This window comes from Cupressus sempervirens, chromosome 10 (genome assembly GCF_028749045.1).
Source record: "Cupressus sempervirens isolate cs-2001-9-10 chromosome 10, ASM2874904v1, whole genome shotgun sequence".
In the NCBI taxonomy this organism is placed as follows: domain Eukaryota; kingdom Viridiplantae; phylum Streptophyta; class Pinopsida; order Cupressales; family Cupressaceae; genus Cupressus; species Cupressus sempervirens.
This window is the reverse complement of record NC_143127.1, coordinates 528,703,621-528,728,660: the sequence shown is the minus strand read 5'-3', so window position 1 is coordinate 528,728,660 and position 25,040 is coordinate 528,703,621. Positions and strand designations below refer to the sequence as shown.

Sequence of the window (25,040 nt, the reverse complement as noted above, 5' to 3'; positions counted from 1 at the left end):
GATTGTAGAGAAAATTGAGAGTTAGGTACTGAGATAGTTTTAATAGACTTGAATCAAGGTAAATCTCTTAACAATGTGGTCTTAGCAAATATCTATAAATCTCCTAATAGAATTCTTACTTAGTTGGTGTCAAATCCTCTAACAAGGTTAAACCTAATAGTTTCTTAAGTCTTTATTAGAACAAACTCCTTACAGAGTAGATCATATATTATGGTCAAACATTGTAACCTTAACTAGTTAACTTTATTACTCTAATAGTGAAGATTTAAGGGTGACATCCCCACCCCAATTTTACCTTGAAGGGTTTTTGGATAACATATACTATGTTATGTGTTATTACTTTCATGCATATGATTGAATTGATTTACATATTACAACAAGTTTGCATTTATTATATTACATGCATAAGTTGTTATTGGATGTGGATGAATCTGTGAAACGGTATAAAGTGTTATAGATTTTGATTCACCTCCCCTCTCTCTCAATATCTAGTTTACTCCTCCATAAATCAACAATTGGTATCAGAGCACTAGTTCTCTAAAGGAATCTTAAAGGCTTGGAGATTAGGTCTTGGAAGATGAAGGATTTCAAACTAGACAAGACTATTTACAATTAGGTGATCAACATTCAACTCACACTAAAAAACCTAGAGCAAGCTAGAAAAGATGTGAAAGATTCCCCTAAAAAGGAGAAAGAAAATTGCCATCCAAATAAAGCAATTCTCTTATGAAGAAGTTGAAACTAAAGGACTATTTGACCTAATCAATCCTAATGAAAAAGAATCTATTGAACTATTTGAAAAGAAAAAACATCTCAATGAAGAGATAAGGGAATTGAAAAGAGAACATGGAATCCAATTAGTGAGACTATGTGAAGTGACTTAACAAAGAAAGAAAGATGAAGAAGATAGAACTATGGCAGAAGATGACAAAAGGGTAATGGCTACCAAACGAGAAGAAAGGATATCACGTGTGTAGAAGCTCACAAATACACAAATGGATCAAATAAATCAACTAATGATTGCAAATCAAATATTAAATCACAAAGATGTGGATATTGCCAATCTAAAATCTCACAATGAGATACTAAAAAATAAATTAAAGAATGATAAGGAATATATGGAGCAATTCAACAAACCAAAGCAAGAAATGAAATATTTTGAAGATCTTATGATGTCATCAAGTTGTTCTAATGGGTCATAAGATTCATGCACCAAGAAATTAGAATCATTTAGGAATGGAGAAATGAGAAATTCAAAGCCAAAAGACAAACCAACTTGCTATCACTATGGAAAATTGGTCATACTACAAATATCTATCAAAGAAAACATGGTATGCAAAATTCTAAACCTAATTTTTTTGGTTACTATTTTTATTGCAAGAAATAAGGACATCAAATACATAAGTGTAGGTCAAAATTGAGAAATAAACCTATTGCACCATTGTTTGAAGGATACTACTACAATTATTAGAAATATGGGCATAGGGAATTTGAATGTAGATCAAAGACAAAACCCTACTGACCAAATTAGAGAAAGAGAAATTATGCACCTAATAATTTATGTTCCAGATCTCATAATTTTGGATATAAAAGTAAAAATTGTAGAACTCAAGTACATTCAGACAATCAAACAAAGGACAAAGGAAAAGGCAAAGTGGACACTAAGAAGGTGAGGAATGAAATGAAAGGTAAACGGAAAAGAAGACTAGAAGAAAAAAATAGTGGAGTTAATGGAGCTAAGGTCATTGAATCCAATGGAGAAGGTGATCATGTCATCTCTAACTAAGAAAAAGAGATATGTATGGAACTATATTCTTAAATGATATATCATACATCAGTTCCTTACATAAACATGTGCAAAAATTTCATATCTGTATGTATAAGATGCAAGAGAACAAAGTTTGTAAAAGGTTTCTGAGTATTAGTTTACTATTTGTGTTGACCAAGAGTTGCAACATAGACCAAGCATTCTAATAGAGACTGAAGGCTATAGAAGAGATTGAGTTGTTATGATAGCTAGCTTCCACTCAACATAGTACACAAGTATTAATAGAAAACCTAATCAATCAAAAGATGAGGTATATAATAGATTTCAAATACATTATTCCATACCTTGCATACAAATTTTTGAAGAGCTTAGAGTGATTAAGTGATAAATAAAACTCAAGCAACTATCAGAGATTTAAAGAAATAATTTGATCAAAAAGGTTGAACAAGAGTGTGATTTAGTGTTGAGCATCCAAAATAGAAAATACATCAAACCCTAGTTATGATCATGATAACTTCATTGACTACTAGAATTAGCCAAAAGCTTAGTAAAGTTCAATTGGTGATGAGTGGTTCCTATCCTTCACCTAAATTTTGTGCTATTCCATTAATTGTTATTAAAGGATACTCAATGGGTGTGTTATCTTTGATACCACCTACATTCATCATGATTCATGATGTTAGAAGTTGGTACATGTAAAAAATTGGAGAAGTAGGAGACTATAAAATTAGAGAATATTATGAAAAGTTCTATGGTGAAGGAACCTTGAAGAATGAGTTTAAATTTGTTGAAAGGAAAAGATTAACTTAAGCCCTAGAATTTCCAAGAAATTTTAGAATAGAATGGATCAAATTCATCTTGAGTAGAATTCATGATATAAAGTATTGGATACAAGATGGACTAGTAGAAATCACAAAGATAATGATGCATAGGGTTACTAGCTATCCAACCCTAGATAGGAAGAAAGCCATGTGATGTTTGAGCTGAGGGGAAGTTGAGGCTAATCCAAGAGCCAAGTAGAATGGACATGGTTTGTCCATTACAAGAATTTTTTATCCACTTATAGAATTTTTAGTGAGTGTCATTGCTCATAAATTCTATCAATCTAGCAGATTGAATAGTGTGTCAAGTATGGTTGTGGACCAAGCATGGAAAATTGTGATGAAAGATCATGAGTATGATCTTTCCAAGCTACAAATGATACAACTAGAAAAAAACCTATCATTAATAATAAAGGCAAAGAATTCAATGTGAAAGTTTGGTTCTCTATTTTTTTGTACATTCTTTTATATTCAAATTTATTTTCTTGGCTTAGGAAATGTTGTATAGGAACAAGACAAACCAATAACAAGGCAAATCAAAGAGTTTATTACATAATTGGTAGACAATTTTGATAATGCAATGAATACATATTTTGATGAATTCAAGTCAAGAGTGAAAATGAGAATGAGATATCTAAAGGAATTACTCACAAATTACTATAGTGGCATTTGTTTACTTGTTGGTACAGACAACATAGTCATGCAAACAGTAAAAGCGAAGGAATGGCATGGTTACAAAGTTTTGGATATGAAATAGATGATGTGAGTATAGACATTGGTGCATTATTAAAGGAAGAAATAGATGTCAAGGAAGAACCATTTCTAAGATATGATGAAGAAAAGGAAAGGATAACAGTAAAAATCAAAATAGCTTCCAAGAAAAATAAAAGGAAGAAAATGATTGAAGACCTAGAAGCTAAATTAGGCAACCTAGGAAAGGGTAAAGAACCATTGCAATTGACTCAAGGTCTTGGTGAAGATGAAGAAAATGAAAGTGGTGTAGAGGAAAGAGAAGCAAAATATGAAGAAGCTGACAAGGCTAAAGTCCTAGTTTTTTGCATGCAACCAAGAAAGAAGGTTCAAAGGTCAAAGATGAAGAAGGAACTAACACCTCCACCACCTACTAAGACAAGGACTAGGACAACTATTATTGTCAAGTAGTCTATGAAGTTGAAAGTAGTAGAGGATATTGACTCTAGTGAGCCTCAAACTAGGAGAAGGAGATTGGTTAGAGGACCACCTATCAAAAAGAACAAAACTATTGAAGAGGTATGTGACAACATAAGAAGATCTATAGGTTTAACTAGTTTCAAACATGTGAAATATGACACACTAGAAAATAATGATAGAAATAATGTGGAGGAAGCTATGGTAGAAATGATTTAAAATCAAAGGCTATTTCCTTGTGTAATAGAGAACAAGATACCCAAGGATCTATATGAAATATTAGAGAGGAAATGGTCATAGGCTGAAGTAATAGAAAATTAGATAAGAACTTACACACTAGTCAGAGTTATGTCTGATCTGTCTCAAGAAGAAAAGGATAAATTTTTGAAACAACATAGGAGAAGATTTTTTCCTAAATACAAAATGTTCTTGATATTAAAAAATAAAGAGGAAGTTTTATGACAATAGAATGAATGTTGTGGAAAAGCATTTTTGGGCTTACAACAAAGAAGGTAGAAATTGTGGATATTACTAATGAACATGCTAATAGAGAAAGCTCAGGTGTGTTGAGTCCATAAGACAACATCTCTCCTATACACCCGTGACACTCTAGAAGTTGAGAAATCAAGGATTGTGAATAAAGAAGAAGATGGTGAAGATAGAGAAGTTGAAAAAATTGATAATATTGATTCAACACCTTAAATTGAGGAAAAAAAAGAATTAAGTAAGCCTAAATCAAGTTCTATTATTTTTGTCTCAAACATTGATGCACAAGAAAGATCAAGTGGTGATACCTCCTCACCTACTCCTAAGGCAGTGTCTAGAAACAACACCCCTTCACTAGATAAGAAGAGAAAAATAATAAGAGACATTTCACTAGATATTGAAGTTAGTCTAGGTGAAAATATTGAGATGCCACAATTTGATATGGAAAACCTCACCTTGCAAAAAATTAAAAATGTTGCAAGAAATTTGGAAGAAGAAAAAGAGGCAAGAATAGATCATAAGAGAGATAAAGAATTAGTGGACTCTACAAGAAGCAAAACATTTTATTTTTTATGCTTTTGACATACATAATGTAGATGAATAAATATCTATTATTGATCAACTTGTACATATCATTGATCAAGTCAATGCTGAAAATTTTGAATCCAATGACAAGTTAATGGATTGTTCAACAAGAAGAATTGAGACCAATATTATGGACAAATTCTTCATAACCATAGCATAGCAAAAAGTGTTATTGCAGGGAAAAACACAAGTAATGATGGATGTCATATAAAGGGCACAATAGGTGTACACAATTTTTTTAGATGTTCCAAGATATACAGATACTATTTAGGCAAAGGTAGATAAGACTCAGGCTAGGATCAAGAAATCCAATAGTGTTAGCTCAAAGTCAAAAGGATCTAGCATAGATCACTACAATGTTCTACTAAATGCTCAAGGTAAAATGGATGAGCTTTAGGCATCTAAAAAAACCATGAGATCCAAATTGATCTCAATTTAGGCAATGTTGATACCTCATTTGGAGGTCATGCAAAGAGAATTGAAAACAACTCAGGATGTTATCACAGAAGATCATAACTTATTAGTGGATGAGAGTTTTATTAATTTTTCTACAAGACTACAACTATAGAATCAAAATTTGGAGGCATCAAGAGTCACATGGAATAATACACTAGATATAATTACCAGAAAAGGAATTCATTGAAACATGTGGATCAATTCAACTCTTTCAACCCCAATAGTAGTGACATCAAGTGTTCAAAAACAAGGGGGAAATGTATATAAGGGAAAAATCTATATAGAAGAAGTATCATGTACAAGTAATGAGTAAAGGCTATAATGAATTTTTGTATTCATTTTTCACAAGTTATAAGACTTAGGAGGGAACTTATTTTTGTATTGATATGACAAAGTGTAAATATGGAAAAGTGTTTTTTCCACTAATGTCAAATGGGGAGATTGTTGGTATCTCTAACCTCTATTGTCTATTAGTTTCAATCACTTAGTCATTTACAAGGAAGAGTCAAATGGTCATCACTTTGACTGAGCTACTCTACAAAGGCTGAGAGATAATATGTACTAAGTAGTTATATAAAAGCTAAGTAAAGTATGGTCACAGACCAATTTTCTATATAGACTAAGCTCATTTAATGATCAAAAAAGTCATCAATGACTGGGTGTAATATCAATTGTATAAGTACTAATTGTTAGTAATAAGTTGTCTCAACCTTGTATAATTCCTATTCTTATTATTTGTTTTGTAGAATGTATTTCTTGCAAATAATGTTGATGTGTCGACATCTTGAATTGTGTGTAAGGAGATCATGACTAAAATGGTTATGATGGATTCCTATGACACGTAAGAGCTATGTTAGGAAGATTCAATGACACATGAAGACATGTGGCAACTAAGATATTTGAGTACTGTACACTCTACCCCAATAGTGGGGTTCGAGGTTCCTATTTTCTCAGAGAATGGTAAAACCCTAATACGGTTTACCTTTGGGAGTAGCCCTAAAGTGAAGCGCATGTTATAATCATTTTTAGGGTTGTGAAGAGATGTGATGCGAAAAAGGTGTATTGTTAGTACTGCAAGTAGCTACTAGAGTCTTCTGTTGTTGATGTTGAACTTGCATTGCAAGTGTATTGTAACCTCGTGTTGAAGATAATACATTGTGCAGGTTCTGAAGGGGTGGGGTTGTTTTACTAAAAGGTTTTTCCCCACCGGAAAATCCTTGTGTTATGTGTTCCTTTCTCTATCTATTTTTTGTATGCATGTTTGGCTACAATATTGTTGTTTACATGATATTGAATCTATAAGTGTAGAAGATTTTAATAGGATTTGCATCATACTTTCCTTATGAGATTAGTGTAGGAAGCTATTTTTGCACCTGAGTTTCCTTACAAGTGGTATCAGAGCTTGATCAACTTTTGATCCTAGTTGTTGGGTAGGGTTTTTTGAGCTAATCTCAAGTTGAGTGGGAGTCTTATGCAAAGCATCCTGAATCTTATTTGCAGATTGAGATGGCGAGTTCATCATATGGAAGAATGGAGGTGGAGAAATTTAATGGCACTAATTTTGAGTTGTGGAAACTCAAGATGGAAGACATGTTGGAAGATCATGACCTATGGGAAGTGAATACAAGTGCTACAAGACTAGAAACTATAGCTCAAGCAGATTGGGATATCAAAGACCGTAAAGCTAAGGGTCTCATAAGACTCTGTTTAACCGATGCCGTCCTTCTAAATGTTCTAGATGAGAAAACTGCATATAGTTTGTGGGAGAGACGTGGGGCCGTGTATCAGGCCAAATATTTGGTGAACAAGTTGTTCCTAAGGAAGAAGTTGTATTCTCTATGAATGGAGGAAGGTGGATCCTTAACAGATCATTTAAATGCATTTAATCTGCTAGCTACACAGTTGACATCAACTGGTGTCAAGTTAGAGGAGGAGGATCGTTGCTACACACTTTTGTGTTCTTTACCAAATTCATGGGACCATCTTGTGATGGCTCTCGAAAGCACATTAGTCACCTTCAAAATGGATGATGTGGTGTCTTTGCTGCTATCAGAGCAGATGCAGAGAAAGGCTTCTATTTTAGAAAAAGAAGCCCTTGTTGTTCATGGGAGATCCATGAAAAGAGGGAAGAAAAATGATAATAAGTCTAACAATAAGGGTAGATCCAAATCCTGTGGGAAGTCAAAGACTTCCAATAAGTCCAAGGAAAAATGTTGGAACTATGGTAAGACTGGGCACTTCCATAAAGACTGTAAAGATCCTAAGAAGAAGAAGAAAGCCTTAGATTTTGGTTCTAAAAAATCTCAAGAAGATGGCGATGCATTCATCGTAGCTTTTGCAGCCCATGCATTTGATGATGTGTGGTTGGTTGACTCAGGTGCATCTTTTCACATGACCTCTCATCGAAACTAGTTCTCAAGATATGAAGAGTTTGATGGTGGAAAGGTGTACTTGGGTGATGATTCTCACCTAAAGATAGTTGGACGCGAAAGGGTCACTATCAAATTTCCTGATGGACGAGTAAAGGGAATAAATGGAGTTATGCACATTCCAAGTTTGGCATGAAACCTATTATCTGTAAGTATGCTAAATGATGTAGGTGTACAAGTTGTTTTTTCTAAAGATGGATGTAAGACGATGAGAGGAGCTATGGTGCTTGCTAAGGGTACTAGGAGAGTTACTTTGTTTTAGCTTGATGCACACATTTCTCAGTGTAATAGTTCTTCTATTTCAAAGAAGAGAGTAGCCATCACTTCATTCCCACCATCTGAATGAGTAGTAAAGAAAATTGTGGTTAGTGGTTCTGATGGTAGTGCAACAAGTGTACCTAAGGGTGCAAACACTTTGGAAGGAAAGCTTCCTGCAGAAAAGACAATGTTGTGGCATTTGAGATTTGGTCACATTGGTGAAAAGGGTCTCATAATCCTGAAAAATAAAAATCTCATTGAGGGGTTAAATGATTGCAATCTCGAGTTCGACTTCTGTGAACACTGTGTATATGGTAAAAAAAATCGTGTTCAGTTTTACTCTAGTTCTCACAAATCTTCTGATATTTTGGATCTTATTCATTCTGATGTATTTGGTCCTCTAAAAGTTCCTTCAATCTCCAAGTCTATATTTTTTGTATCTTTCATAGATGATTACAGTAGAAGGAATGGATTTATTTCCTTAAAAGTAAGACACAATTCTTTAGTCGATTCAAGGAATTTAAAGCCCTTGTAGAGAATCAGACTAGTAAGAAGATTAAGTGTGTGAGAACTGACAATGGTGGTGAGTTTTGCTCAGCAGAGTTTGAATGGTTCTGTAAAGAACAAGGTATCAAGAGGCATAAGACAACTCCTTATACCCTGCAACAAAATGGAGTTGCAAAGAGAATGAATAGGACACTGATGGAGAAGGCTAGGAGTATGCTTAGTGGAGCTGGTTTAGAACAAAGGTTTTGGGCCAAAGCTGTGGCCACTGCTTGCTATCTAGTTAATAGATCTCCTACATCAGCTCTTGTTGGTAAGACACCCATGGAGGTGTGGTCTGGTAAGAAGCCTTCAGTTAGACATCTTCGTGTTTTTGGTTGGGAAGCTTATGCACATGTTTCAATGGAGAAAAGATCTAAGTTGGAAAACAAAGTTGTTAAATGTATTTTCATCGGGTACAGTGTTGGTGTGAAAGGATACAAGCTTTGGGATCCTGTGACTAGTAAGGTGTTGTATAGTAGAAATTTTATTTTTAGAGGGCTAACATCTTCTCCTATGGTGCTACAACCAGACGAAAAAGAAAAGGAAAAAGATGTTGTTCAGTTGCCTCCTACCCCTGAGAAGACTGAATAGAGAGACCATGTTGGGTCTAATGATGAGGAGAGCTCTTACAGCTCTGATAGTTCAGAAGAAGAGGAAGAACAACCTCAACCTCAGCCCTTGAGGAGATCCATGAGAGAAAGAAAGCAACCAGAAAGGTTTGGTTATTCTATGTTAGATTCCAGTTGTGCTTTTGCTTTGATTACTAACACTGATGAGCCTAGATCTGTGAAAGAGGCTTTGGGCATGGAAGATGCAGGTTCCTAGATTGAGGCTATGGATGATGAGATGGATTCATTAGAGAAAAAAAAAGACATGGGACCTTGTACCTTTACCTAAAGGGAGAAAATATGTTGGCTATAAATGGGTGTTCAAGAAGAAATTCTGTGCAGATGGAAGTGTTGAAAGGTACAAAGCTAGATTGGTTGCAAAGGGGTATTCACAGGTAGAGGGAATAGATTATGGTGAAATATTCTCTCCTGTTGCAAAGTTGACATCCATTAGATTTTTGTTATCTCTTGCTGCATCATATGATTTAGAGATAGAACAGATGGATGTGAAAATAGCTTTCCTTCATGGTGTTTTGGAGGAAGAGATTTATATGTCACAGCCTAAGCACTACATTGTTAAAGGTAAAGAATCCTTAGTTTGCAGATTAAAGAAATCTCTATATGGTTTGAAGCAATCTCCTAGGATGTGGTACTTGAAGTTTGATTCTTTTGTGTTGTCAATTGGATTTGTAAGATCAAAATCAGATCATTGTGTTTATTTCAGAATTGAAAATGATCGCCTTCTTATTGTTGCATTATATGTTGATGATATGTTGCTATTTGGGAAGGGTAAGGGTATGATTTCTGATTTTAAATCTCAGTTGTCAACATAGTTTGAGATGAAAGATCTTGGGGCAGCTAGGTACATCTTGAATATGGATATCAGTAGAGACAGGTCTAATAGAAAACTTTGGTTGAGTAAGAGTAAGTATGTGAAGTCTGTGTTGGACAGGTTTAGCATGGCAGATTGTAGACCACTATGTGTTCCTATTCCTGTGGGAACAAAGTTATCTGTAGATGATTGTCCAAAATCTTGTAGTGAGGTGGAGGACATGAGTAGAGTACCTTATGCTAGTGTAGTTGGTAGTCTTATGTATGCTATGTTCTGTACTAGACCAGACATTGCCCAAGTAGTGGGAGTCCTGAGTTGATTTATGGCTAATCCTGGATGGATACATTGGGATGTAGTTAAGCGAGTATTCAGATATTTGAGGGGTACATTAGATTAATCCATATGTTATCATGGTAACTCTTCTGGATCTCCGCATTTAGTTTGTATTCATGGGTTTGTGGATTCAGATTGGGCAGGTGATATTAACCGCAGGAGATCCACCAGTGCTTATGTTTTCACTATGTTTGGTGGTGCCATTAGTTGGATGAGCAAGCGACAACCTATGGTTGCTTTGTCCACTACAAAAGCTGAGTACATGGCTGCTACTCATGCTTGTAAGGAAGCCATTTGGCTTAAGAGATTGTGTTCTGATATTGGTGTTGATGCAGAATAGATTACTATTTGGTGTGATAGTCAGAGTGCTATTTACCTTACAAAGAATCCAACTTTCCATGCCAGAACGAAGCACATTGATGTGCAGTATCACTTTGTGAGAGATATGGTGGAAGATGGAAAGGTAAATTTGGAAAAGGTAGATACTATGAAGAATGTTGCAGATGCATTAATGAAACCAGTGGGCACTGAGAAGTTTAGATGGTGTTCAGAGTCTATGGGCCTTTCGACCTATAGTGGTTAGTTCTTGTTATGTTGTTGTTGCTCTTACAAGGTGTTTGACAAGTGGGAGAATGTTAGGAATAAGGTGTCTCAACCTTGTATAATTCCTATTCTTAGTATTTGTTTTGTAAAATGTATTTCTTGCAAATAATGTTGATGTGTCAACATCTTGAATTGTGTGTAAGGAGATCATGACTATGACATGTAAGAGCTATGTTAGGAAGATTCAATGATAGGAGAAGACATGTGGCAACTAAGATATTTGAGTACTGTACACTCTACCCCAATAGTGGGGTTTGGGGCATCGCCTCAAAAAAAATTTTGGGGTTCCTATTTTCTTAGAGAATGGTAAAACCCTAATACAGTTTACCTTTGGGAGTAGCCCTAAAGTGAAGCGCATGTTATAAGCATTTTTAGGGTTGCGAAGAGATGTGATGCAAAAAAGGTGTATTTTTGGTACTGCAAGTAGCTATTGGAGTCTTCTGTTGTTGATGTTGAACTTGCATTGCAAGTGTATTGTAACCTCGTGTTGAAGATAATACATTGTGCAAGTTCTAAAGGGGTGGGGTTGTTTTATCAAAAGGTTTTTCTCCATCGGCAAATTCTTGTGTTATGTGTTCCTTTCTCTGTCTATTTTCTGTATGCATGTTTGGCTGCAATATTGTTGTTTACATGATATTGAATCTATAAGTGTAGAAGATTTTAATAGGATTTGCATCATACTTTCCTTATGAGATTAGTGTAGGAAGCTGTTTTTGCACTTGAGTTTCTGTACACTAATTAATACAAAATGTATTGAGTATATTACATGTTGAGCATTAGGAAGTTAATAAAGGCCAAGCAACAACAATGTCGAACACTAGTAATAGCAGACGCCGAGCAATGGAGAGTTTGCATAAAAGTTAGGAATGGAACAAAGTTTTAGGAAAAATGATCATTAGGCCAACTTGGGAGGTATCTTTAAGTTTTGAAGATGTATTTATAGAATATTTTATACTTTTTAATGTTGTTACAAAAAATCTACATGGTGTAGATCACATATCCCCATGTGTGTGTTCAACAATCGAGATAAAGAGGCAAACCATAGAACCATCTAGAAGACCCTTCATGGAATATTTATAGAGTGATGATCTTAACGTAGATTAGTGTGATAGAGGGAGACAGATAGTGTGGAAGAAAGTGATCATGTGCGTGTGAAGAGAAGATAGAAGAAGATCAAAAGTCATTCAAGGGTTTTATTATCATCTAAAAGAATAAGTGATTTATTCAAAATTAGCGAATGTGGAAAGGAAAGACAAGAGTATTAGATCAAAGAAAGGGATCATTTAGTAAGGAGAAGACTCAAAATTAGCTTGTAGAGAAAACTAAGAGTCAAGTACTAAGATAGTTTTAACAAACTCGAATCAGTGTAAGTCTCTTAACAAAGTAGTCTTAACAAATCTTTGTAAATCTCCTAATAGAGTCCTTACTTAGTTTTAAGTGTCAAATCCTCTAAAAAGGAAAAACATAAAAATTTCTTAAGTCTTTAATAGGATAGACTCCTCACAAAGTAGATCATATATTATCATCAAACATTGTAACCTTAACTAGGTAACTTTAGAACTATAGTAGTGAAGATTTGTGAGTGTCATCCTCACCTCAATTTTACCTTCACCTTGGAGGGTTTCTAGGTAATAAATATTGTGGTGTGTATGATTACTTTCATGGATGTGATTGAATCTATTTACATGTTACAAAAAGTTCACATATAATACAATTATATGCATAAGTTATTATTGGATGTGGATGAATCCATGAAAAGGTATAAAGTGTTATAGATTCTAATTCATCCCCCTCCCCCCCCCCCCCCAATCTTAGTATCTAGTTTACTCATCCATAAATCAACATATGGTACAAGAGAAGTGATAAGGTTGAGCTAAAAGTTTACATAGATGTTGATTGGGAAGGAAATGTTGATGACAAAAAGAGCACAAGTGGAGGAGCTTTCTCCTTGGGTAGAAGATTGATTCCATGGACAAGAAAGAAGAATAATTATCTTTCACAATCTAAAATAAAGGTTGAATATGTTGTTGCAATAGTAAGTTATTTAAATATTGTATGGACAAACAATTTTTGAAAGACATGAAGGATTTGGTCACTGATCCTATTGTTATTTATTGTAATAAAAAAGTGCTAAAAATATATCAAATAATCTTGTGATGCATACAAAGACTAAGCATATTGAGATCAAGTATCATTACTTGAGAGAGCTGGTACAAGAAAAAGAAGTAAGACTAGAATATGTGAATACAAAGGAGCATTTGATTGATATATTCACTAAGGCACTACCTAAGGATGGTTTTAAGTGTATAAGAGGTAAGTTAGGGGTAACCCCCCTACCTCAAGAAAACTAAGCAGAGATGTTACATTGCATTAATTGTTCTGAGAAGAATATCTTATAGATTGATGATGGAACTCACACTTTAGGTGCTGCCTAAAGCTATGAAAAAAGAAAGAAAGACATTGAACTATGAATAGAAGAAGCTACAAGGAGTTAATATTGAGATGACATTTCCATATAAGTCAAATGAGTGACATAATGATGTATGTATGGTTAATGTCTTTGGTATTGTTTTCAAATAAGGATAGTAATTATCAAATTACCATATAAATATATATAAAGAGGGAGAATATTAATGAGTTACCATTAATATATCAAAAAGAGAGAATGATTTTTTTCAAGAGCTTGATATATAGAGGGAACATACTAAGACTGCATAGATGAGAATCAAAATGAAACTAAAAGAGACAGAACACAACCATAGAGGGAGATGACTGTGCAATATTGAAGCCTTTTGGAGTGTATGGTAACTAATGAAGTATGACTTGTGTTGTCATCAATGTCAAAGATAGAGAGTGTTGGAAATTACTATTGGAGTAATTATTATGTTATCATTGATGTCAAACCTATTGGTAAGATGTAGCATCAAACCTACTAGAGAGATATTTTACTAACAATGTAGAGTTACATTTCATTTGATTGTTGAAGAGAATTTGAAAAGAAGAGACTATGAAATGACCTAGTAAAAGGTTAAGTTGAGATGTATTAAGTATCATGGAAACACAATGGACACTTGATAAGTTAGTTCTTGACAAGATGATGCAGTGTTCAATCAATACATGAAGTGAAGAAGATAGTTAGATGAAGCTAAGAATTGAAACAAGTCAAAAGGATAATCTTGAGAAAGTATCAAAATTGCATAGTCAATGAAGGAGTTAAAGAAAAAGATTAAGGAACTTATGTAGAATCCAAATGAAATATTTCAAGCCAAGTGTTAGTTATTGTCAAGAAAATGTATAAAGAATTGTAGATGTGACCAAGCATAGTAATGGCCAAGTGAGTATATTGGTGCTAAGTAAGATAGTATAGTGCTTTTTGAGCTACATAGCAATGACTTCACTAAGGAACACAGTGATTGTTGAGTGACAACAATAGTTTTAGATTAAGGTAAAAATAGGTTTTAAAGGGGACCTGAAACCCTTAACAGAAAAGCAAAAGATAAACCATGAAGCACTACCAAGTTTTACAAGGACCTAAAACTTGTAGTTTAATAGTTACAAAATTAGGTTTTACAGGGACCTAAAATCACCAAAAAAGACCATAGTGACAAAAATAGTTACAGTTTGAGAAAATAATAATTTTGAGGCTAAAACAGATAGAAATTGGAATTAGTCAAAGTGCATAGAAGATAAGGATTGATGAGTTAGAATATTTAATCCATGAGGAAAGTTTTTTACAAGATCGAAATGCAATTTTTTTATTAGAAGTTTTGAGATGAAGGGGATCAAAAATATGGAAAGATTCAATGAATTTGACCTAATGCTAAGATCAAATATGATGTTTAAGCATCAAAAGATTGAAATTACCTATTTAAGGAGGCATAAGGAATGAATTTTAAAGGTTGTGTTTTTTTTTTTAAATTGTTGATCTTAAGGAGAATATTTGAAGAGTTGAATAGTAGAGGTGAAGTGTAAAGAGTTTGTGAAGCATGATTGTATGAGCAGATACCAAGAAAATCAGTGATGGGCATGTCAATGAACCATCATATTATCGAATGGAGATCTAGATTTGCAAAGTGATTTTTACTTTATAATTGTTAAATTCTAACCATTGTATCAGTCTAAAATCCTTTAATCAAGGTTGACCTAATAGTCATTTTATAAATCCTTTAAACAAGGTGACATTATAATGGAATGTTCTAAAGTCCTCTAACAAGGCTACTCCTAACAAGGTGATTAAATCCTTTAACAAGGTCACATTTAGCAATGTGTTGTATAACCCTTAACATGGTTGTGTCTTAATTGAGCTCACTTCAGGAAGAATGAAAAATTACTAGCATGATACTTGGTGGTTTTTCCCAAATTGGGTTTCCTTATTAAATCTTGGTGTTAAAGTGTTATTTTCATGTGTGGATGTTATTATTTTGCATGCTATATTTTATAGTAGTTTATTTACTAATAAAAAACACATATAGAGATAGTGAGTTAAGATATTGTATAAATGTTAGATTGTTGGTGATATGCTATAGAGACTGAGTGGGTATTTGAGATTCATTAAGTTGTTTAAAGTTATTAAAAGTTGAATTGGTACTTCTAGAATATGTTTTACTATTGATTATTATGATTATTTTGCACAACTAATTACATAAATGCAAGAAATTATGAGAATGTGGAAATATAAAAGAATAATGTGTACTTAGTATTTTTTTAAATCACCTTTGAAGCTACAAAAGGAAAAATATAAGTGTTACCAAATTTTAGCATCCTGCTGAAATTTGACAATCCTAAATAAATAATTTTAAGTGAATAAGGTATATTCACACAATTCAAAAACTTTTGAGTGGTCAAGCGATATGGTTTATTTTGAGTCATACAAGATAAAAATTAACTGAGGTACATAAAGTGCAAAATGAACCAATTGATAATTCATATATGAAAGGCAGAACCTTATACATACACATTCAAAGATGTTACAAAATCACATTTATAAAACACATCTTTTTCAATTTGATGTTTCTCATTTCATTTATAGATTGAAAAGTATATATTATAATTCAAATCCCACACAAGTTGTGGTTTATACAAGGACACTCATAATCTAACTGAAAAAAAATTCTTGAAGTCAATATGGAAGAGAAAGGGATAGATTGGTCATTGCCTTTTAATGTCATACTGATAGGACTTAATGTGTTTTAGAAGAGTGTTCCCCACATCCATGGAATATGAGATAATACCTACAAGATGGTAGAAATGGTGTCAGTTGCATTGTAGTGCCTGCCCCTAGTTCACATTTTTGTTATTATTGTCAAACTCTTTTAGGCCAGTTTTACACTTATGATTAGTAGCTTTACTTTGAGTTTATCAGTTATTGTTTCACATTCAGCTTATTATATGACAAGATTACTTGGTACCCTATATTTCATGTGTGTATGATGATTATCACAATTTTTGCAGTTATTGATGATGATTAGTTAGATGGTTATTGTACGTGTTTTCTTATGAATACTTACCCCATACTTGCATGTGTATGGTGTGTGTGTTTGTTTTCTTTATGTATGGCATTTTTGATGTGGTTAAGGAAGGGAGTCGTAGTCACCTGCTAGTCAAGATCTACATGATGCACCACTTCCTACCATTTCCTATTTAGCTTAGAATATTATGCTTGTACATGCGTGGATTTTATGCAGTTTGCAAGTATCGAGTATCGACTTCCCTGAATTACGAGGATGAGCATACCTTATCACATTATCTCAATGGTAAGAGAGGGGAGATAAATTCTTAAGTCCAAATCCTAAACCCTTAAGCCATTTTGTGTACACTCTAAATGCGTCAAATGACGTTAATTCATGATTATTACCCTTTAGTTTGATTTTGTATGTATTTGGATATGATGGGTTTTCGTATGTTGCTTTATGAGTCTTTGATGATTTTCTATTAATTAAGTCTAATTAAAAGATTAAATTAATGATTTAATTTAATGGAGAATTATTATGATATTTTAATATCTAATTATATTTAATTAATTGGAAAATTAATTAAATATAAAAGAATTAAATTTGAAGATAAAAGTTACAAGGATAATTTTAGAACATGATAATATTTATTTTATTTGATGATAATATATTTAGAGTTCATTTTTTATTTTTATATTTGGAAAAAGGGGTAAAAATTTATTCAAAAAAAGTCAAGAAATAAATGTCTCAAGTTACAAAAGGCCTCAAGCCCAAACAGCCAAAACACAAACCCATGAGCAATTAAATTCTATCATTTTCCACTATCTATTCAAAAGTCCCACCATAATCAACAGGAAGGTCATCTCTACCTAAAATATCCCAACCAGCTCCTTTCTTCGACACCCATTTTGCCAAGATATCAGCCACTCCATTCCATTCCCTAAGAATATGACAAAAGGAGATCCAATCCAAAAAGCTGCTCAAGTGAAGAATCTCTCTAACAATAGAGGCAATTTGCTAGTTAGAGTCATCCACACTCTAGTTATTTATCATATCCACAACAATATGAGAATCTGATTCACACACCATTTTTCTCCATCCAAGAGAGCGAGCCCACTCCATAGCCACCTTAATAGCCAAGGCCTCCATCACATTATTGGAATGCACTCCTTTATGAATAGCGAATATGAAAATAGCATTTTTGTTCGTGTCTCTCCCAATCCTCCCCACACCAGCCTGTCTAGGGTTCCCACAGGAGGAGCCATTTGTGTTAATTTTAAGGATTGCACCTAGTGGGGGTCTCCATCCCCCTTCCCTAAAAACCTTTCTCCTGAGTGGCTGAGATCTCTTATCACTTATGCTTCCCAATCCTTTATCCACCAAACCAAAATTCTTGACAATACTAAAATCATTAGGATCCACAGGCTCAGTCATATCACACTTAGCATAGATAGTCCCCCGAAGTTTTCTTAAAATTAGCTGCCATATTTTAGTGACTCCCAAGCTGGAGTTATAGAAAATTCAATGATTGTGTTTTAGCCAAAGATTCCATAGAATAAAAGTAGGTCCAATAGCCCAAGCCACCTGGAGGAAAGAAGTTTTCACCGAGGGTCTACCAAGGCTATCCAAAAACTCAATAAGAGATTTAGCATGAATACATCCATGGCACCATGCCTCCCACCACTTATGCCAAATTTCTCTAGAGAGAGGGCATAAGAAGAGTAAATGAGAAACATCCTCTCCATTCAACATACAGATGAAATAGAGAGTACCCTGAAACCCTCTTCTCTGGAGATTATCCCAAGTAAGACACTTCTTTTGAGCAACCAACCATAGAAAGAAATTACATTCCAGCCAAGAGAACTTATTCCAAACCTTCTTCCATCAAGGAACCTCCTGAACTCTATTACATTGATTATCCAGTTGAGCATAGCCTTGGGCCACACTGAACTTTCCTTTAGGACAAGGACCCCAAGCAAGGATGTCTTTGTCCAAAGAGGAATTGTACAACCTAATAGAGAGAATATTAGCTAGCTCAGCCTGTAGCTCTAAGGAGCCCCTTGGGGGCCATTCATGTGGATCCTTCCAACCAGCCACATCCATTGACCCACACTACTTAAAAGTCTTGAAATGAGCTACCTTGGTCCATCCTGCAGCAGAAAAAATCTGACACAAAGGCTAGAAGTGGGGATAGCTGGAAAGAATGGGAGGATGACCATCCCAAGATTCCTACTAGAATAATACACTTGATCCCTCATTACATATCTAGAAAAAGGCCTTCCTGAACAAGAGGAGCACCTCTTTTAAGAGTGTCCCAAATAAAGGAACCTTTTCCATCTAGCACCAGCCTAGGAATATCCTTATACTCCACTCCCAGGAAGTACTTTTGAGCCAAAATCTTACCCCAATCTAGGTCTTGATTCTTGCACCACCTCCAGTATAACTTTGCTGCTAGAGCCTTGACACCAAGAGCCATACATTTAAGGCCTAGTCCTCTAGCAAATTTAGGCAAGCAAATAGTATCCCAGTTAACTAATCTCCATTTAGAAGAGAGTAGATTGCTTGACCAAAGGAATTATCATGACAAAGCATCAAATTCTTTCATAACTCCAATGGGAGGAGTTTGCACCAGACACCTATAAATGGGAAGAGCCTAAATCACAATCTTGAGAAGGATAACTCTTCTAGCAGAAGAGAGCCACCTATGAGTCCAGTGACTCACCCTGCTATGGAATTTGTCCAAAAGACCTTGCCAATAATCTTTCAGTTGAGTCCCTAGAGCTAATGGCACTCCAAGATAAATCAAAGGAAGAGGTCCAACTTGAAACCTAAGAATCCTAGCAATTCTGAGCTAAATCGATTGAGGAGTATTAAAAAATAAATAGATGATTTACCTGCATTAATCTACTATCCAGAAGCTTTTAAATAAGTATCCAAAATCAATCTAAAGTTTCTTGCCTCATTAATAGTAGCTAAGCCCATTAGTCGAGTATCATCCACAAATTGGAGGTGCGTGTATGCTAGAATATCATTATGCCACTTCCACCCTTGGACAATCCCCTATTTTGCTTGAAATTTTATAAATATGCCTAAGCCCTTTTCCATAATGATGAAGAGATATGGAGAGATAGGATCCCCCTATTGAAGACCTCAAGAAGCTGAGAATAGATCAATGGGTTCTCCATTAATAAGAGCTGAAAAGGATGGGGAGGTCACAGAGCTGAGAATCCAATCCACCCATTCCATATCAAATCCAAAAGTGAGAAGTACATGACCTAGGAACTCCCAACTAACTTGGTCATAAGCTTTTGCTAAATCTAACTTAATAAACATAGCCTTTTCCTTAGACGTGGCCATAGAGTGAATAGCCTCAGAAGCAATCACCACCCCATCAAGAATTTGTCTGCCACCAACAAAACCCCCTAGTTCCTTGGAGATCAAAGTGCAAAAAAAGGCTTGAGCCTTTCAACAATTAATTTTGTGATAATTTTGCACGTGACATTACATAAAGCAATGGGTCTGAACTAATCCAACTTGTTAGCCCCATCAATCTTGGGAATGAGAGCCAGGAAAGTAGCATTCAAAGACTTGAGCATTTATTTATTTTGATATGATTCCTAAACAACTTCTAGAAGATCAAATTTAATAATCTCCCAAAATTCTTGAAAAAATTCAATGGGAAAGCCATTAGGGCCCAAGGCTTTACCTTTCTTCATACCAAATACCACTTTTTCCAGTTCTTCAAGCACAATAGGCCTTAGTAGATCCCTATTCACATTGCCAAACACAAGTTGAGGAATGCAATCTAAAATAGCTCTTGTCTCCACCAATGCACCAGGTTCCTCCTTAGAGAAGAGTTGAGAAAAGTATCTAGTGGCCTCTAAAGAAATAGCCTCTTTGGAAAAGAGTTGGTCTCTAGAAGCAGAAACAAGAGAAGTGATAGAATTTCCAGACTTGTGAGCTTTAACTATGTTGTGGAAGAAGGCTGTGTTTCTATCTCCCTCCTACAACTAGTCCACCTAAGACTTTTTCTTCCAAAATATATCCTCCCAAAGTGCTCATTCCTCAACCTCCCTTAGAGCTAAGGACTCATTAGACATTAAATCTAGAGTCATTCCTTGGTCCCTGATCTGGTGAGTGACACTATCCAATTTGGCCTGGGCCTCCCTCAAATGTTCTTGAAGGTTCCCAAAGTACTGTTTTATCCACTATTTTAACCTAAATTTCATGTGTTGAAGCCTCTTCTCAAAGTTGTACATGGAAGTACCATAAGGTGGCCTGCCCTCATACTACCAGGCTATCATAAGATCATGCAAGGAGGGAACCCTCAACCACATTAATTGAAAATTGAAAGAGGGATTCTTAGAAGTCTTGAAAGGAGTGACAGAGAACTTAATAGGCCAATGGTCAGAGCCTCTCCAATAAAGAATATTTGATCTCCTAGACCATCTAATATCCAACCAAAAGCAAGAAACCAGGAACTGATCCATCCTTTCTAAGATAGCCTCTATGTGACTCCTTTTGTTATTCCAGGTGAATATACTAGAGCCAAGTTTCACATCAATGAGATTCAAAGAACCAATATTATCTCTAAGCATACTAGAAGAAGGGCCCAATCAAGCAATCCTGCCCCTCTTTTCCTCTAAATTAGTAATAGCATTAAAATCTCCAACCACAATCCAAGGAAGGAACAAATCTAAGGATCGGACAAATATGATGTGTGACCACATAAGAGACTTACCTACCAAATCACTAGGAGCATAAATATTAGAGAACAAGCACCTTTCACCCAAAGTGGGAAAATATAAAAGAGATAGAAGACCTACTCAAAATCCACCATAGGGGAGTCACCTTCTTAGGATTCTAGAGACAAGCGAGACCACTTGAGATCCCTCGAGCACCCACTTCCTGCCAACTACCATGGGGCCATAACTTTGGCCCACAGATATCCAGTTCATCAACTATAAGAATAGTTTCCTGAATGAAAATAACATCTAGAGACTAAAAATCTATCAATCTATGAACAACCTTTTTTCTAGGGATGTTGTTCAACCCCCTCACATTCTAAAAAAGAATAATCATTTAGAAGACTATGAGAAGTGGGAATCAATGGGCTTTACAAACCCCACCTCAACCAAAGTCTCACCCATCATCTTAACCTTCTCATGATCCGTCTTCCTTCCACTCTTAGCAGACTTCTCTAAAATCCCTTTTTTAAAGGGCTTTTTCTATAAGCCTAAAGTGGAAGCAACTTTAGAGCCTTTTGTGTTATTGGGCACCCTTTTCTTTCCATGAAGGGTAGAAGCTATGATATTTGGGGTGTCATAGGAATGTGACCCACCAGGAATATCACAACATTTTTCCTGAACCAACCCATCTAAACCAACTGGCTGACCTTGTTCTTCTTTAGGAACCTGAGTTAGACCCCTAACCTCCTCCATAAGGGGTCCTTGCAAAGACCCATCACCCAAGGATATCTCAATTGGTATACCCTCCTCTTGCACCAAATTCTCTAGAACATTAAACCTGTTAAAAGTACCATCTCTTTGTCTATCCATCCAAGTTCTCTTTTGCCCCTTTCCTTTATTATGAAACTTCACTAGGATAAAACCCTCCTTGTCCCTAGAGGGACCTTCTAGCATAGGTGTCTTACCCTTATCAACCTTAGGAGTTGGCACAGTAGACGTTGATGATTGAGAAAATTTGTTTTGGGGGCATTTGCATTGTAGGTGCCCATACTCACGGTAGATCCTACATCTAAAGTGCAAAGCCTCATAATCCAACTATTGAATCCATGAAGAAGGACCCAAGAAAATTTCCATTGAATCAGGCAAAAAATTATTAAGATCAACCTCCACACAAATTTGTGTATATGAAATTACCTTTCGATCTTGGGTTTGTGTGGTTAACCCAACCGGTTTCCCAAGTAGAAGTGATATCAAATGAACAATATCCTCTCTCCAAAATTCTAGAGGTAGTCATGGAAGCCAAACCCACACAGGAACCTGAGACAAGATCTCCTCAGTAGAGTTGAACCCAATGTGCCAGGGTTTGATAAAAAGCCCAACCTGGTTAAAGAAGTATGGGCCCCCTTCAAATACCTTGTTCCTATTAGACATATTAGAGAAAATAACCATAAAATAATTGTTGGCCACCAGAAGAATTATTATATCCCCTTCCAAATTCCAAATATGATGCGCCCATGATTCCAACATAGGGAGAGAAAGCCGAAGACCCAAAAACTTACAGATGAGTGCATGCTTGCCCCAATACTCCACATCCTTAGAGATCTACTTTGGTTGAATAACCAACACTGGTCGATCATCAGATTGTTCCAAACACCCATTCATCTTCTTAATATAGATAGAACCCTTTGATGATGAAGCATTTGCTCCAGATGGGAGATTGTCAATTTGGCCTTCAGCATGCCCCAACATCAAAATAGAGGGATTAGTCATCACCAAATCATCAGATAATATCTGAGATATAGGGACCCCTAATTGTCCCATGTCTAGATTCAAAGATCTTATCTCCAAGCCAAAATATTTAATTATCAACCTCTTTTACCTTGCTATGTACCCCACACCATCACAAAGTGAAGCCCGACCACTCCTGACCAACCCTAGCCAACCTCAACCCCAAATGACTGCTCAAAAAACTCCCCCACCACTCCACAAACACCTCCAATGCTGTCTGCAGAGAGGAAAAACCCCCATCAACCATGCCAGTAGCTTCGATCGTAGAAGAAGCTGACCAAATGACTAAGCTTAGGGCACATAGGCCCTAGCCATGGCATTCACCTATTCTCACACTAGAGCCCACGTCCATTCTTTGTGTTGTTCTATCTTTTTGTCATCCTAGCAGTTTTTGATATGCAATTTTGAATTCAATAATACTCCCATATTTAGAGTTCATTTTTAAATAAATGCTAATTATTATTATTATTTAAGTTAATAAATAGTTTATCAATTATTAATTCAAAAATAAATTTACAAAGTGAAAAGATATTAAATTATTAAAAAAGTTTTATGTTCACATGATGCATGCATACGATTAAAATATGAGAAATTAAATTAAAAGATAAAATAAGTAAAATTAATAAAGATATTTTTAATTACATGATGTGCGCATGAGTTTAAAACTTAATTAATTAAAATAGAAGCCAAGTGGAAAATTAAATAAAGTTATTTAATAATTCATAAACGTGCATGAAAAAGATTAATGTAAGATAAAAGAAAAGATTAATAAAAGTTAATATGGAGTTAAGGGTTGTGAGCAAGGAGTTCTCCCAAGTGAATGCACAATTAGTGCCCCAATTTAAGGAGAGAACTCTTTATCACAATTGAAGGGTTCATTTTTGAGGGAGGATTTTGGAGGAGGAATTTGGACTCAAATTTTTGGGAGCAAAATTTGGAAGTAAATTTTGGAAGGGAAAAATTGTTGGAGATAAGTTCTTGGATAGAAGTGAATTCTCTCGTGAATCTTCTGGCATTGTGATTTTAGCATCAGAACCAGGTAGGTTCTTGAATTTTGTTCATCTAGTTAGAATTATGATTATTAGATAACCCTGTCTTCTCTGTGATTGTTGAAAACAATTCTCTGAATTTCATTGTGTGAATCTTTTGTTCTCATGTTCTAAATCTATGAATATCATCTGTATGATATGATTGAAAGAAAAATAAATCAAATTGAAAACTTTGTCCATAGGTAAAAGGAAATTGTAATTAATTTGGGAAGGGTTTGAAATAGAAGAAAATTTTAAATTTGAGATTTGATTGGTTAAATGTACCTTTCCTATTAGACTAAAATTGTAAATGTTATATATATATTTATATATATATATATATATATATATATATATATGTATGTATGTATGTATGTATGTATGTATGTATGTATGTATGTATGTATGTATTTTTTCAAATATATATATAATTTGGGGAACATCTGTTTTGTATTGACTTTTTATAAAATAAAGTATTTAACATACATGTTATTGGGGAGGGTTGTATTGTTTATTATAAAAAAAAATATATATATATATATATATATATATATATATATATATATATTGGGGAGGGGGTTTTTACCACCCCCCCCCCCCCCCCACTTACCTATTGGCGGCACCAAGTGCTACGCTAACTGCAGTACAGCCTGGGGCCGACAGTACCCTTGATAGTTGCGCGGGCTTTAAACACATTCTATATTTATTAAAGTTTGAATGAATTTATTTTCTTATTTTATTTTAAAATATATATATATATATATATGTTATAAAATTAGTTTATATAAAATATATTTGTTAGTATATTTATTAATTAATATAAATTTCATTAAAGATAATTAATATATATATTAAATGTAATTTAATATATATAAATATTGACAAGTTTTAAAAGTTAATAAATTATTATTAGTTGTTCTTTTGTTAATAAACTGATAATAATTTAATATGAATTATTATTGTTATTAATTAAGGGTTCTAATAATATTTATGAATTATCATTAATTAAGTTATTATTAAAATAAATTAAAATTGTAAATTTTATATTAATTTGAATATGTTATATAATTATTAATTAATTTAATTAAGATTAATTAATAATGAAGGACATTCAATTAAGTTCTAAGCTTATTTAATTTTATTAATATTGATTTTAATAAAATTATAAGCTTCTTATTCTAAGATCAATAAGTA

General features: G+C 34.4%; 1 protein-coding gene across 1 annotated transcript; it reads right to left on the bottom strand.

Moving 5' to 3' along the window:
- Window positions 1-17,380: 17,380 nt before the first annotated feature.
- Window positions 17,381-24,542, bottom strand: LOC149534973 (uncharacterized). The gene is made up of 2 exons (XM_089806098.1): window positions 24,457-24,542; window positions 17,381-17,846 (listed from the first exon to the last, which is right to left on the bottom strand). The coding sequence occupies exons 1-2, from the start codon at window positions 24,540-24,542 to the stop codon at window positions 17,381-17,383; spliced, it is 552 nt and encodes a 183-aa protein (XP_089662224.1).
- Between the last annotated feature and the right edge of the window lie 498 nt (window positions 24,543-25,040).